Here is a 16,341-nt window from a genome sequence, read left to right on the forward strand (position 1 = left end):
GGCCACAGAAACATTCAGATAAGAATTGAGTTGTATTACATCAAAACAAAATTTTCAAAATAGTTGAGTTGGAGAAGAGACATAAACAAAGATGGATAATTTTGTTTATTGTTCAAGGAAGGGAAATTTTAGAAAATTAAAATAATTGTGCCAGGCGCTGTGGCTCACACCTGTAATCCCAGCACTCTGGGAGGCTGAGGCGGGCAGATCACGAGGTCAGGAGATCGAGACCATCCTGGCTAACATGGTGAAACCCCGTCTCTTTAAAAAAAAAAATACAAAAAATTAGCCAGGCATGGTGGCAGGCACCTGTAGTCCCAGCTACTCGGGAGGCTGAGGCAGGAGAATGGCGTGAACCCGGGATACGGAGCTTGCAGTGAGCCGAAATCGCACCACTGCCTTCCAGCCTGGGCAACAGAGCAACACTCCGTCTCAAAACAACAACAACAAATAATAATAATAATAATAATAATTGTAGGGTCCCTTACCTCCAGCACAAATTCTGTTTGCAACAAGTATTATTGTTACATTAGTAAACTAGCGCTTCTCAAGGAACTGGAATATGCGATGCCTGGGAGAAGGTATTATATGTTATATCCACACCTGTATCTTTGTTTTGGGTAATGGGAAATGTTGGCTGCAGCATTTACTGAGCCAAGTTTTGTTTGTCCTGTTTTTAGCATTTAATTCTGGCAGAGCCCCTCCCAAAGTCAGGGGAGGGAGAGAGATCCCCATGTCATTCTAATTGCTCGCATTCCTTTACAAATCCTCCAGAAATAGCCAAGCAGAAACTTGGAGTCCATGGTTTCCTTTTAGGTTGGGACCATTTGCACCAGAGGGAAGGGCCATTGTGTTCGGTCTCTGGCTAGTTGCAGAGTCCTGGCTGAGGAAGGAGCCCTACCTAACAAATAGCAGAATCCATTTCTAGTTGATATTAATTAGATATAAGACACACCGGGCTGTTTGAATGTCAGGCTTGTGAGGAAGCCAATGTTTAATATTCGTTACTATTATTGGGACTTTATATTAATGTATCTTTATCTCCAACACAGTTTTACAAGGACAGCTTTGGGGTCTCATTTTATAGAGGAAGAAACAGGGTCAGAAGACTCAACTGAGTTGCTCACTCACGTAGCTAATTAGTCAAAGAACAATAATTTGAATCAAATTTTGTCTAGCTCCACAATTTATGTTCTTTTTAACCCAGAGACAAGGAAGAACTTACTGCCTATGATAGAATGGTAGTTGGTGGAGTTAGAAAGCTATTTATCTGGGTCTCAGACCACTTGCAGCTCAACCACTGTGGAACTCTGGGGGACCTAACCTCTCCAAATCTTGGTTTGCCCATTCATAAAACAGAGGTAGTGGTCTAGACTCACTAAAGTTATTGTAAGGTGCAGATGAGATGGCATGTTAATGTCCCTGACAGTTGTAGGTACAATAAAGCTATCTTTCCTTCTGTCTCACAGCTAGTGTTTTTTATTGATCACAGGCATGCTATGTCCCAGTTTGAAGTAATAAATTCCCAGTTCTTCATCATTAGGCATGTAATTTGCAATGGATGCTCACTGCTTTTCTGTTTGGATCAAAAGACTTACCTTCCTTGAAAGTTTTTCTTTCCTAGCCAAAGATAAAACCCCATAGTGAATTAAATATAATTGCTTTTCATCATTAATGGCAGCCCCTACTAACTCTTGAATTCCAGCTTTTCAGTGCAAATGCATATTGCATCTTCATTGTTGAGAAGAATCCAATTCCACCTTTGGAAGGCACTTCTTTGGAGATAAGAAGTTTCTTCCATAAATCCTGCTTTCGTAAGGTTGAGACCCACTCACCACATTGCTGGTGGAAGATGGACTGGGCAGATTCAGAGATGTCAGTGTACTCTTCTGCTCTGATCATCTGAAAGGAATGCCTGGGTCCGAATTCCCTGGATTAGTCCTTTCAAAACAGAAAGTAAAAGGTACTAGAAAGGCATAGTCTTTTTTGCTGTAAACTCCAACTTAGGAAATATAATAGTTCAGATTCCACTACACGGACTGGTCTATAGAGAGGTGCTATTTATAGGGATGTCAGAAAAAATACAGGATTAATTAATATTGGTTGGGATATACTTATACTAAAAAAGTATTCATTGTTTTCCTGAAATTCAAATTTAACTGGGCATCCTGTATTTTCTATATATTTATTCATTGAATCTGGCATCCCTAACCAGTTATTGGGTACCTACTGTGCTGTGCAGCCAGTCGGAGAGGTAAGGCGCTAGGAAGTTTCCCCGGGATGGAGCTAAGAGCACGAGTTCTCGAATCTGACGACCTGGGTTCAAACTTAGCTTTGCTGCTTACCAGCTGTGTAGACTTGGGCAAGTTGATGATTTTTGCTAGACTTTGATTTCTTTGTCTCTGAAATGGGGATAAGAAGAGCACCTACTTCCTGGGATGATCATGAAGACCCCCTAAGTTCAGCAAATATTTGTTGAGCACTTACATGTGAATCAGCACTGTCCTCAGCTCATGTCCTGGTCACACACAGTCTCTGCCATAGAGTAAGTAGTGATAGATTTACTAAGCAAAAACAAACAAAGAAAAAAAACAAATGCAAGGTGGTGCTAAAGGCAAGTAAGAAGGAACACAGCACAGTGAAGGGTGGGGACACACTGTTTCTCTGAGTGTTTATTGTTCTGGTGAGATGACAATTAGCAGAGACACAGGTGCCATGGAGGAGCGAACACAGTGCTGTCTGAGAGAAGCACAGAGGGGCAGCCAGCAGCCGGTGCTCAGGCTGTGGCTGGCAGGGAGTCTGCATGATGCACTTGGGGAACAAGAAGAGGCCACTAGAACTGATGAGTAAGAAGAGGTTGGTGGTGGCTGGACAGAGAGGGCATTGTGAAAGGTGGAAAGAGCATGAAGGGCTTAGAGGCCTTGGAATTTTATCCCGAGAGAGGATGAAAAATCACTGGAATTTTAAACAAAGGAAGAGCATTGTCGGATATTCTTACTACTGGGGGAAGATAATGATGCATTGCCTGGAGGAAGCGCAGAGATGTATTTAGAGGCTCTTGCAAGAGAGGATAGTGGCTTAGGGGTAGTTAAAAGTGGAGGCCGGCAGCTGAAGCGGGCCTGGAAAGGCCAGAGAGCGCCAAGGCTTTTGGGTGCGAGGGCTCTGGTGCCCAGGGTGAGGCAGAAGTGTGACACTCGCCGGTGGGCATTGCAGTGGCCGTGGCCTGGCAGAAGGATAGCAGCGGCAGTGGCCGGCTGGGGCCTGGGCTGGCAGACCGGGAGTGCCCTGTGTCACTGAGTAATGTGAAAGGGCACAGCCTAGCAGATGAGGACTGTGTGAACCCTGGGCCAGACACCAGGAGTAACGGCTGCTGGGGGCCTGGCTGGACTGAGATCAGGAGAAGATGCTCAGAGAGAGTAAGTAGCTGATTGACCTGGCCCGCCTGCACCCTGCCAGCTGTGCTCCTAAGGGCCTGAACTCCAAAGTCCTGGTGACCCTGGCCCGGGGCTGGCAGGCTTGGGTTGCTAGTCTGTGGACCTCGCAGCCCATCTGGCCATGACCCCTGGTTGTCCCGCTCGGGTAGCACGTCCATGTGGCTTGCCGGACACCTCTAGGCCTTGGGCCCCCCATCTCTGCATTAGGGCATGGCCTCTGCGTTCCCACCAACCGTGGGGGCTCCCTGCCGTCGGCCTACCAGTTTGTCAGGGACTCCCAGTAGGGCCAGCTGTTGGTCATTCCCAGCGATCACCTGCCTCACACTGCGGAGCTGATGGAGCGGGCCACCGTGCCGCCCCTTTGCCCCGCCCTGTACTCTCCGGGCAGCAGCCCCCTACACCACGCCCAGCAGTTGCAGCTCTTTTCGCTGCAGCACTTCCTGCAGCCGCAGGAGTTCCTGTACCTGCAGCAGTGGGTGGCCCAGGCCCTGGAACTGCAAAGGAGTGCCCAGCTGGAGTGGCTGAAGGCGCAGGAGTACCCGGCAGAGATGGAGGAGAAGGGGAGCAACCAGGGCCTGGAGGCTGCGGGCAAGGCTGGCCTGGCCACCGCTGGCCCCGGAATGCTGCTGCAGAAGCCCCCCGCCTGGCCACCGGCCCTGCGAGCATCTGTGCCAAGGCGGTAAGCCTGCCGCCATCGCCCCATGCGTCCCCCGTGGCCTCCCTGAAGACCAAGGTCATCCAGCAGCTGGAGGACGTGTCCAAGCCGCCTGCCTACGCCTACCCTGCTACCCCCAGCTCCCACCCCACCAGCCCGCCACCCCCCTCCCCGCTGCCCACCCCGGGTATCACCCGCAAGGAAGAGTCCCCCGAGAATGTGTTCAAGAAGGAAGACTTGGAGATGTAGAAGGAAGCCCCATTATCTTCCAGACCTTGTTCTCAGATATGCCGCCCAGGTACCCGTTCCAAACCTTGCCACCGCACTACACCAGGCCCTACCTTTTCCTGGGGCAGCCCACAGCGGCCACCAATGCGGATGGCCTGGCCCCTGATGTGCTGTTCCCAGCTGATGGGCCCAGGTGCCTGACACTCTCGTGTGAAGACAAGCCCATCCGCCTCTCCCCTTCCAAGATCCCAGAGCCGCTGCGGGAGGGCCCAGAGGAAGAGCCTCTGGCCAAGCGGGAGGCAAAGTGGAGATGGAGGACATGGACGAGCACCCCGCAGAGCTGCCACCTCTGGAGTTGCCGCTGCCACTGCCCGCCACGGAAACCATGGCTACCCTGAGCCCTGCAGGCGGTTGCGGAGGTGGCCTGTTGGAGGCCCAGGCGCCGAGTGCCACTGGGCAGGGCTTCACCAAGCCCTCCAAGTGCCCAGACTGCAGAGGGGCCTGAAGGACGCCTGGATTCCCAGAGCCGGACAGAACCCTGCATAGCCGCCCTGGACCTGGGATGGCAGCTGATACCGAGACGCTGGTGGAGGCCAAGGAGGAGCCGGTGGAGGTGCCCGCGGCGGAGGCAGCGCCGGAGGAAGGCCTGGTCCAGGCAGCCCCGAGCGAGCCTCAGCCCAGCCTGGAAATGTCAGACTGTGACGTGCCCGCCAGGGAGAGACAGTGCCTGAGACTGGAGCCCCAGGAGGCCGTGCCTGTGCCCAGCAGCACCTGATTACCTGGAAGAGGCAAGCTCTGAGCAGTTCCTGACCGGCCTGGAAGACCCACTGGCTGGCATGAACGCCCTGGAGGCAGCCGTGGAGCTGCCCCAGGCCAGGCCTCTGCCCTCTCCAGGTGCTGCTGGAGTCCAGGCCTTGGAGAAGCTGGAAGATGCAGAGAGCCTTGTCTTGGAGCAGAGCTTTCTGCACGGCATCACCCTGCTGAGCGAGATCGCAGAGCTGGAACTGGAGAGGAGGAGCCAGAAGGTGGGAGGTGCGGAGCGGGCCCTGGTGGCGCGGCCCTCATTGAAGAGCCTGCTGGCAGCCTGCAGCCACATGCTTAGGGAGGTGCTGGATGGGCCCGTGGTGGGACCCGCTCAAGAACCTGCGGCTCCCACGGGAGCTGAAGCCCACAAGAAGTACATCTGGATGCACAAGGAGGAGGAGCGGATGTACCCCATAAAGTCCTCCTCGGAGGACATGGACGCCCTGGAGCTGGACTTCCAGATGCGGCCGGCCGAAGTCCAGCGCCGGTACAAGGAGAAGCAGCCCGAGCTGGTGAAGCTGCGGCGGCGCCGGGACTCCGAGGACAGGCACGAGGAGTCCCATGGAAGCTTGGCACGCAGGCCACGGAAACAGACCCACGCCCCCGAGCGCCCTCCCTGCAAGAGGGAGAAGAGCTGCAACAGTAGCGGAAAGCCGAGCAGCAAGTCTCTGCTGACATCAGATGACTATGAGCTGGGAGCAGGAATAAGGAAGAGACACAAAGGGCCCGAGGAGGAACACAATGCCCTCACTGGAATGGGGAAGGCCAGGGGGAGGAACCAGACTTGGTATGCGGGGCCTCGTCTGACTTCGTAAGTCAAATAAAGATTAAGAAGAAGAAGATGGCCAGCGACCAGGAACAGTTGGCAGGCAAGCTCGACAAAGGCCCTGTCCTTCACCAAGCAGGACAAATTGAAGTCACCCTTCAAGTTTTCGGACAGTGCTGGGGGGAAATCGAAAACTGGCCGGGCCTGCAACAGGTACTTAACTCCTTATGACGGCCTGCTGGGCAAGGACAGGAAGGTGCTGGCCAAGGGCCTCGACCTGTCTCTGAAATCTTCCAGAGAAGGTAAACACAAAAGGACCGCCAAAGCCAGGAGGATAGGGGTGGGGTTCAAGGCCAGAGGCCAGCCCAAGTCGGCCCATTCCGCCTTTGCCTCTGAAGTGAGCAGCTACTCTTACAATACAATAGCACTCAGAGGAAGAGGAAGAATTCCTGAAGGAGAGTGGCCCGCCCAAGGCCCCTCCAGCTAGATCCAAACTGACGCCTTCCCTCCTGTGTCGCATGGTGGCAAAGAACAGCAAGGCAACTGGCAGCCCCTAGCTGACCAAGAGGGCCTGGCGCCCCTCTCTGAAACCCAAGCCGGCCACCAGCAGGACTCGGCCATTTTGTTTGCTGCTTCGAGAGGCTGAGGCGCATTCCTCCTTCAGCGACTCTTCGGAGGACTCATTTGACTAAGGTTACTAGCTCCAAACACAAAATACTTTCCGTGTTTCCTAGTGAGAGAGTGCCTGCAAGTGAGCGAGAGGGAAGCGAGTGGGCACACGGGAGAGATGGTGGGTGAGGAGGCACGTGCGGATGGCCGCAGGAAGGCCACCATCTGGATTCTTGGCAGTGTAGCCTGCTGTATCAGCCAAATTATTTTTATTTTTTCTTTGATTTGTACTGTATCATTGTGATACTATTGCTGGCTAGCTCTTTCTGAGCTGTTATATGGACTGCTTCTGAGTCTGCATTTTTCTCCACTTTCCCTCCTCTCTGCCCTCCTCCCCCTACCCCGAGTTCCCCCCCGACCCCCATACTCACCTTTTCTGCCCACCCAGAGACCCCAGGCTTGGGTCGGGCTCTCTTTGGGCATGGGCCCAGTGGGGGCTTCCCGAGAAACATTTTATAAATTGAATTATGTCATGTGGGCGTGTGACTTGATGTTTGTACTGCGATTTTGATAATACCAAGCTTTAAAACATATTGAGTTCATTTTTAACAACAACAACGAAAAAGTGGAGGTGATAGAAATGGTTGCAAATTCCTGGGGAGTAGGTGTTGATAAAGAGGTCAAAGGCTCACAAAGGCACTCTTTTTAAAGCCTGTGTTTTAGTATACTCATGTAACTGTTTACCCAGATCAAAAATAGAACATACTAGCAACACGGAAGTGCCCCTTGTGCCCCTTTCGTGTCACTGTCCATCCAACCGTGGTTAATACGTCTCCAGACTTCTAAAAGCATAGATTATCTTTGATTTCTTTTGAACTTGATACAAATGGAATCTCACGGAATATGCTCTTTTCTGTTTTTGTATTTTTTTTTCTTTGTATTATGATTGTAAGATTTAAACACATTGTTCTTTTTATTGCTGCAAAATAGTTGATTATGTGATGATATTGCCGTTTATCCATTCTGTGCATGAGCATTGGAGTGGTTACTGACTTTTGGTTAATAGTGTCACTATTAATATTCTAGCACATGTCTTTTGGTAAAAAAAATAAAATTACATATACATAGCATATATGTATACACACACACACATATATATATGCTTTTTTGGGGGGGTATATACTTAGTAGCAGAATATGAGAATCATAAGAATGTTCAGTCGGTAGATACTGCCAGACAGATTTCCAGAACAGTTGTACCAACTGATACTCCAGCCAGCAGTATATAAGAGTTTTGGTTGCACTGTATCTTTACCAACACTCGATGCTGTTTGTCAGCTTTTTCTTTATCCTTTAACTATGTGAAAGGAAAACAAAATCTTAGGACCCCAAACTCACGTTGCCAAAGGGAAAAGTTACGCTTGGAAACTGAGTCTTGTAAAAAGCTGCCTTTCCTTTTGTTACTAGACACATAGCTGCAAGAAAGAAGGCCTCATGTCTCCCAAGGGGCCCTCCCTCACCCTGACAATGTAAATTAACAGCTCTTCACAGGTACAAGACCACCGAAGACTAGAAATCACCCCCCCTGCGCCCCCCCCACCCTAAGATAAGGTCATATTTGTCATCTTCCCCTACTGTATGTTTACTTTATCTTATGTAAAGTACAGATTTACTGAGTGCCAGACAAATACATAGTTGACTGTTCCCTCTACCCCACCTTTTTGCACAACATGTGATACCCTCCCTCTTTTTTTCCCTTTCCTCTTTGTTCCCCCTCTTGCCCCTTTTCTTCTTTAAATATTGAAGCCCTAAAAACCCTCCCTGGAAAAAGTGCAAGCCATATAGCCTACTGTGACTTGCATCTCTTTCCCAGGCATTTCCTCAACCTTGGCAAAATAAACCTCTAAACTGATTGAGACCTGTCTCAGATACTTTTTTGATTTCCAAATATATTTAGCTATTGCAGTCACTGCTTCCATGGGTTAAGCTTCATACTTTAAGCAGGGTTTCTTTGTCTTTCTTTTGCATCCCTAAAAGATATAAAATCTTACATATTCTTTCTCTGCCTTCAGATAGACTGGTTTGGCTTTTGACAACAAACATTTAGGGGGGTACTAGGGAGCTTGAAGAGATGGCTAGCTCACAGTGTCTGCCATTAGGAGACACACAGCATGCATTTCTGGGCCAGATGGACAAATGCTCTTGAACCTACTGGTCAGGAGCAGGGAGCCTCACACAGGGTTGGAGGTTTCTTCCAATCTTCTAGTCTAATGGTTAGCCTTAGACCTTTCTGCTAGTTGAGAAGATTCTTTCTTTGAAGCATTTGTTCATACACAAGTAGCCTTATTTAGTGCTTCTTGACAAAATCGATGACTTAAGGAAAATACATTTGACTCTGAAATTTAATTCAACTGCTGAGCTGCCTGAGAATTTCCAGATATTTATTTCTAATTGCTCGGTGGATTTAAAACAGTAACTAAAGGTGTACTGTAGGATGCCTGTCATATGAAAGGTCATTTCTTTCATGTGTCAAGAGTGTGTTGCAGGCATTCTGCAGACAGGATATTGTGTGCTGTAAGAGATTTTTTCAGAGACACCAATATTGCTCCTTTCCAGAAATTTGGAACTATCCGGGCAGATTTGATTGAACAGATGAGATTCAAACAGAGACTGAAAGTGATCCAGACACTGGAGGATACTACGAAACGCAACGTGGTAAGTCCTTTGAGAAGTAGCAGGCAGCCTTTGTTGTCTTCCTTCTTCACACTCCTGCTGGCTGTGAATTCTGCCTGACAGAACTGAAACCAATTTGAAAGGGGAAAATTAGGGATTTTTCCAGCATGACACTTTTTGAGTTTGTGAAATTCATTGTGCTTAATATTTTTATAGGTACGAACCATTGTGACAGAAACTTCCTTTACCATTGATGAGCTGGAAGAACTTTATGCTCTTTTCAAGGTGAGTTTCAAAGTAAATTTATGCCCATTCAGAAGAGTAAAGGAGTTCACCTTAATAATTCAGTTAGTTCTTGATTTTTCTGTTAAATAAAGGGATAATATAAATAGGAAGCTAGACCTGAGAGTGCAAAACTCAAGTACTTAATATGAAAATAAACATTCTTATAACCAATTTAAGTTGATGTTTTAGTTCCCTTGCACTCCTTATAATATTCTAGTTGTTTACTTGAACCTAAAAAAAAGGTTATTGCTTCATAATACTTATTAAAAAGCAATGGTGATCAAGTTTAAATTCTGCTTGAATTCCTGCAAATTGTGATTTCCTGTGTTAAGCTGTAAAAACACCCTCGTGTAGTTAGAATAAAGTTGTTTAAATGCCCAAGGAAAAGTATAATTGGTTAAATTTCTGTGATTTTCCTTTTATAATTCCTCCTCTACCAATCTTGATTTTTTTTTTTTTTTTTTTGAGGCAGAGTCTATCTCTCACTCTGTTGCCCAAGGACAGCTGGGATTACAGGCACACACCACCACACCCAACTAACTTTTGTATTTTTCTTTTTTCTTTCTTTCTTTTTTTTTTTTTTTTTTAGTAGAGACAGGGTTTCACCATGTTGGTCAAGCTGGTCTTGAACTCCTGACCTCTGCCTCAACCTCCCAAAGTGCTGAGATTACAGGTGTGAGCCACCACACTTGGCCCCAATCTTGATTCTTAATAAGAAAGTAAAGTATTATGGTCATAAATAAAGCAAAGTACAATTTTTTCTTTCGGAAAAAAAATATTTTTGTCATACGTATCATCAGCATCAGAGGTTAAAATGTGATAACAGAAAAAAAAGTTTAAAATATGCCTTTTATGCAGGTGCCAATTTCATCACAGTTTCTAATTACCGTCAGAACTAAATCTGGCTGTTTAGAGAATTGCAAAGATAGTACGGGAGGAAATAGAAACGAACATAAAAACCAGAGTTGAACACTGGTATTCTACTTCTTACAGTCAGAAAATGTGGTTGCTTAGGACTGCTCTTGCTGGTGTCGCCCACTGCCTGTTCGCCACTGGAGGGTACCACCGTTTTATTTATGTTGGTGTCACCAGTGCCTGGTAAAGTGCACTAGTACTAATACTAGAGTCTCTGCCTTCATAGGTGTTCCAAACATGTGTGTTGAATTAATAGATAAATTAGTGATCAGTTCTCAATATAACACAGTCCCTGCATTCTTCTGATGAGGAAACCGAAGCCCAGAAAGATGGAGGCACTCTGGGTGTCCAGGCTGCTTGGTGGTACACTTGATGCAGCATTAGCATTATCAACAGAGTGGACAGCGGCGCTCCCGCCAGCCTGCCTCCAGCACTTGAGGGTGCAGTCTCTGTGGTGTGCCAGCTCATGAATATTTTATTCGTACATGTTAAGCACCTGTAGCTAATTGTTCCATGTAGTGTAAGTTGGAGATCCATAAGGCAGGAGAAAACGATGCAACTGAGATCAGGTTTTTAAGGGATGCTGAGGGCCAGAAGTCTTCACAGGGCATGGGGGCAGGGCCAGGATTTTTGTGGGGAGCTAAATGGAAGTGGAAGTAGCAGCTGGAGGCAGCAAGAGCCTGGACAGGTAAGAGAAAGGACTATGACAGCGTACAGAGGAGGCTGACTCGGGGAAAGCAAAAGGAGGAGGACCGGGGATGGCTGTACAGAAGTCCTGGATCTGGAAGTCATTGAAATCACATCTTTTTTTTTTTTTTTTTTTTTTTCTTCTTTGAGACGGAGTCTCGTTCTGTCGCCCAGGCTAGAGTGCAGTGGCACGATCTCGACTCACTGCAGCCTCTGCCTCCCTGTTTCAAGTGATTCTCCTGCCTCGGGCTCCTGAGTAACTGGCAGTACAGGTGCCTGCCACCATATCCGGCTAATTTTTGTATTTTTAGTAGAGACGGGATTTCACCATATTGGCCAGGCTGGTCTCGAACTCCTGACCTTGTGATCCGCCTGCCTTGGCCTCCCAAAGTGCTGGTATTACAGGGATGAGCCACCAAACTCGGCCGAAGCCACATCTTAACCTGGGCACTGCTGCGCTCTCTGGTCTGTGTACCTTCAGATAACAACTGTGTCATTTGAACCCTGAGAATATGCTGAGGAAAGCACTTTTCTTATACTCAAAACCCTCTCCTAACGGTGTGTTGACAACACAAGTTCCCCAGCTCTACTGAGGACCCAGAAGAACCTGAGACTCGGTTGGTGTCAGGGATGGGACAGAGTCTCTTCTACTAAAGAATCCAATATAAAACTTCAGTTATGGACACTTTATGGAATCATTGTAACACTTTAATTGGCTTTCATTCATTTTCTTAAACATTTATTGAGTCATCACTATGTGTTAGTCACCCTGCCAGACTTTTTATTACTTTAAAAAGCCAATTTCTAGAGCCAGGTACAGTAGCTCATGTCTGTAATCCCAGGTACTTGGGAGGCTGAGGTGGGAGGGAGGAGTGCTAGAGCCCAGGAGTTCTAGACCAGCCTGGGCAACATAGCAAGACCCATCACTAAAAAAAATATATTTTTTACATTAGCCAGGCATGGTGGCACACATTTGTAGCACAGAGGCTGGCTGACTTAGGAGGATCGCTTGAGCCCAGGAGGTCGAGACTGCAGTGAGCCAGGATCACACCGCTGCACTCCAGCCTGGGCAACAGAGTGAGACCCTGTCCTTAAATTTTTTTTAAGAAAGCCCATTTCTGAGTATTTTTTTGGAGATACAAAGGATTGATGCAGTCCTCCTCCCAAGGAGCTGACTACACAGGCTTTTGGGTAGAACTTGAGGAGAAAAGGTTAAAGAATGCACCCTAAGGCAGATATCATGGAAAATGTGGTTCAGGGGCCCTTTGCCCTGGTTTCTCTTGAACTCTTTCCAAATTAGCCCTTCTGTTTCAGTCTCTGGGCCCATAGTCCCCAAATGATGGTCTGTGGGTTCTCACCAAGGAACAAGGGAGATGATCTGAAGGGCATGTTTTATCTTAATGGTTGTGAGCAACATGAAAGTGCCTGCACTCATGTTCAGGCCAGGTTCAGAGCAACTTGGGATGCTTAGTTAGGAGGAAATGCTTTGGGTAACCTTTGTCAACCGATGTAGCTCAGGTTAAGGGGTTCTTTCCCGGAGTATATCACCAACACCATGCTGCCCACAGAGAGGCTGCTGGGCTCCACTAATGCTCATTCAGAGTACAGCTTAACCCAGCAGGCCACTCTGACCTCAGCATCTGCCTTCCTGCCTCTAACACACACTGCCTCCACCCTGCAGCCAGGAATGCAGTCCCAGGAATGCAGTCCCAAAGCCCTGCGGAACTTTGACACAGTTTCCTTTATTCTCTCAAGGTCGCCTTGCAAAAAACCTGACTGGTTCTCCTCATCACCTCTCCTTCCTCCTTTCTTCCCTACTCCCACTCCTCTTTTTAGCTTTTTCACTACAATTCCCAATAAACAATTGTGAAAAGACATTGATCTTCTCTGCTCCTTTTCTAAGGGAGAGCAAAATAGAAATACAACATACTCACAATTGACTCTCCTCTTTTTCAGAACCCCTACGGAAAAGAGAAAGATTTTCAAAAGTGCTTTTTTTTCCCTTCTTTTTATTATTATTTTTTTAAGACAGGGTCTCTGTCAGCCAGGCTACAGTGCAGTGGCACTATCCCGGATCACTGCAGACTTGACCTCATGGGCTCAAGCTATCCTCCCACCTCAGCCTCCCAAGTAGCTGGGACTACAGGCATGTGCCACCATGCCCAGCTACTTTTTAAACTTTTTTTTTTTTGGTAGAGACAGGGTCTCAGTATGTTGCCCAGGCTGTTCTCAAATTCCTGGGCTCAAGCGATCCTCCCCCGGCCTCCCACAGTGCTGGGATTATAGGAATGAGCCACTGCACCCGGCCAAAGGTGTTTTTTTTTTTTTTTTTTCTATTACCATATTTATTCATGCTTATAGTGAAATATTCAGGCAATACAATAAGGAAAAAGTAAAAACAAAGTCCTCCTTTTTGTGCTCCTCCTTTCTCCCCCACCTGCCACCCAGAGTTAACTATAAATGCTGTGTGGGTTGAGGGCGTTCTTTCAGAACTTTCTAGTGCATACTTTTTTGTGTGGTCTTCCTAAAAGGAGTGGATATTTCTACCAGAGTCACCATGACCTCGTGAATAAAGAGGCTGCCTTTTTTCCAAGGGCAGCAACAGGAAGCCCTTTGCTGGGTCCGGATCTCTCTTCTGCTCGCCGGAGTGGTTCCTATGCTGATAGTTTTTCTAGAGCTATTTACAGAGGTGTGAAATTGGATGACCATACACTTGTAGGTTGAATACTGTGTGACTGTGATCTTATTTATGTGATTTTGGTGAGCAGGGAAGCAGGGGGTTATGTATGATACATGGGACATTACAGCGGGCATTAGGAAACCCAAAATCTCATCATGATTCTGCTTTAACTAACTGGGTGGTTGACCTCATGTGAGCCACATAAAGTCTGGACTTTACTATTGTCACCTAGAAAACAAGGTGGTCACATTACCTAAATTCCTGTCTTTTTCAAGTAGCATTCTATTTAAGCTAAAAAATTTCTTTCTCTTTATGGGAGTTAGTTCTAAAATGTATGCGAGTGTGTAAGAGGGAAGAGAATGTGGTGGGGGGGAGTTCCCTTTCTTTCTTCACCTACACCCAGTCATTGCAGACCTTCCGGGTGTAAATTGCAGAAATGGTTGGTGTGGAGGCGGTGAAGGGCTGGTCAAGTGGAGGCGTGTGTAGAACTAAGAGACCGAGGGGGCCCTGAGGCTACAGCCCTGCCCCAGGGGATGCACACAGATTGACTTAAAGCCCTTTCCAAACTGGAGGACGGCCTTTTCTTTCTGGTATTTGCTGCAAAAGAAGATCCCCAGTGATCATCCATTCTTTTTCAGGCAGAACATCTCACCAGCTGCTACTGGGGCGGGAGCAGCAACGCGCTGGACCGGCATGACCCCAGCCTGCCCTACCTCGAACAGTATCGCATTGACTTCGAGCAGTTCAAGGGGATGTTTGCTCTTCTCTTTCCTTGGGCATGTGGAACTCACTCTGACGTTCTGGCCTCCCGCTTGTTCCAGTTATTAGATGAAAATGGAGACTCTTTGATTAACTTCCGGGAGTTTGTCTCTGGGCTAAGTAAGGACGCGGTACTATTGCATGAGTTGGGATGGGATGATGGAGCTGTGCCCAGTGTCGCCCATGCTGCCCTCAGGGCTACAGAAGCACAAGGGGAAGTTTGCAAACTGATTATAAAATGTGTTTTTCACGATCATCGTATATGGATAAATTGTTGCCTCTACATCAGACAGCCCTCAACACTAGTTAAAAATACATTATTAGAGAAGTCACAAGACAATGAAATGTCAACATAATCACTGAAACCACAGACTGAGATAGTTTTACAAGAGACAAATGTTTGGGTTGGTGGATTACTTTTATTTGAAAAAAAAAAAACCCAGAATATTTTATTGAATATATTATATGTAATTGCATAAAACATCTATTTCATAATAAATTTTATATGTAATTTCATGGTTTCATAAAACATTATGAAATGTTTTTAATAAAGTAGCACCACAGCAGCCCTGCAGCCTAAATGGAAGTCTTTTCTCTCCCTTTTGCTGGGAGGAGGGACCTTCCAGCAGGAGCAGGCCCAGCCTCACCCCACACCTCACCACAGCATGAGGGCAGCTACCCATCAGCTCCCTGTCTGGCTTGCTCACTGCCCTACAGATGACTGCCTTTTTGGACTCTTGTTCCTTTTATAACTGGGCACAAAAGCTGCATGGTAGTGGAGCCTGGCCCACCTGACGTAAGGTTGAGAATATAGCAGGCATTATGCCAGAATGAGGTAAGAACAATTTTTTTAAAATTCTAATTGTGCTACTCTATGACCTTGGGCCATATGCTTTAAAAAGAAGTACCCAAGGAAGGAGAAAATGTCAGGCATAGAGCCAGCATTTCTAAAGAACATCTTTAATCTGTAAGAGTTATATCTAGAAGACGTAAAGGCCAGAGGAAGCTGATGGTTTTTTATTAAAAAGGGAAGGGATGTAGGTAAGGTTCTTTGATGTTAAAACAAAAATTGTGTAAAGCGCTCATCTATACACCTAAAAGAGGAGATGTGGGAGAACTCAACGTATTTAGAGTGCAGATACTGTTGTGATACTTTAGAACTTTTACTATATTAATCCAAACAGCAGCTCTTAGGTGTAATAATGATAGTGATAACTGACATTTATACGGCATTTATTCCATGCCTGGCACTACCCTAATGCTTTTTATGTGCACAATTCATGTGCATTTAATTTGTCTAAGGGCATGCAACTATAAAGTTTGTGTTTGATACCAAGTACCCAAGAGGCACAGTTTGTGCTGTTACTCTTACGCTTCATTACCTACCTGCTTGCTACTATTATCTCCATATTTAGCTAAAGAAATAGATGCTCAGAAAAGTTAAAGTAACTTGTTGGAACATTAATTTTTAGCAAACCAGTAAATATCTGTTATTGAACTGAATTGAGAGGCACAGCTAATACATGCTGGACCCAGGATTCAGCCAAGGGCTATCTGTCCTGAAAGCTTATCCTTTTCTCACTACTCTGTACTGAGGATAATAAAAGGGCATTTTTTAGGAAGAAGGAGGCAGTATTAATTTTTAATTACACAAGTGATATATAAGTACAGTGTGCTTTTCTAAAAAATGGCACAAATCAGATAATGCTAAAGACCTCTTCGACCCTATGCTAATTTTTTTTACTTCCAAGGTAATTACTGATTGTCATATAGGTATCCATCAAAAGAGATATTAAAAAAAAATACCTTTGGGCAAAAATAAAGAGGAGAAAAAAGAGACAGGTTCT

At 46.6% G+C, this 16,341-nt stretch overlaps 1 protein-coding gene and 1 pseudogene across 2 annotated transcripts in view; both read left to right on the forward strand.

Annotated features, from left to right (window-relative positions):
* The window catches only part of LOC105493286 (TBC1 domain family member 9), a 138,003-nt gene that overhangs the window by 110,212 nt on the left and 11,450 nt on the right, over nt 1–16,341 (forward strand). For both annotated transcript variants that reach the window (XM_011760824.2, XM_011760825.2), the window contains exons 14-16: nt 9,112–9,210; nt 9,385–9,453; nt 14,374–14,614. In XM_011760824.2, coding sequence (XP_011759126.1) covers nt 9,112–9,210; nt 9,385–9,453; nt 14,374–14,614 — 409 coding nt within the window. The remainder of the gene's footprint in view (nt 1–9,111; nt 9,211–9,384; nt 9,454–14,373; nt 14,615–16,341) is intronic.
* On the forward strand, nt 4,377–9,105 carry LOC105493285 (trinucleotide repeat-containing gene 18 protein pseudogene; annotated as a pseudogene).

The sequence above is a fragment of the Macaca nemestrina genome, chromosome 3, assembly GCF_043159975.1.
Source record: "Macaca nemestrina isolate mMacNem1 chromosome 3, mMacNem.hap1, whole genome shotgun sequence".
In the NCBI taxonomy this organism is placed as follows: Eukaryota; Metazoa; Chordata; class Mammalia; order Primates; family Cercopithecidae; genus Macaca; species Macaca nemestrina.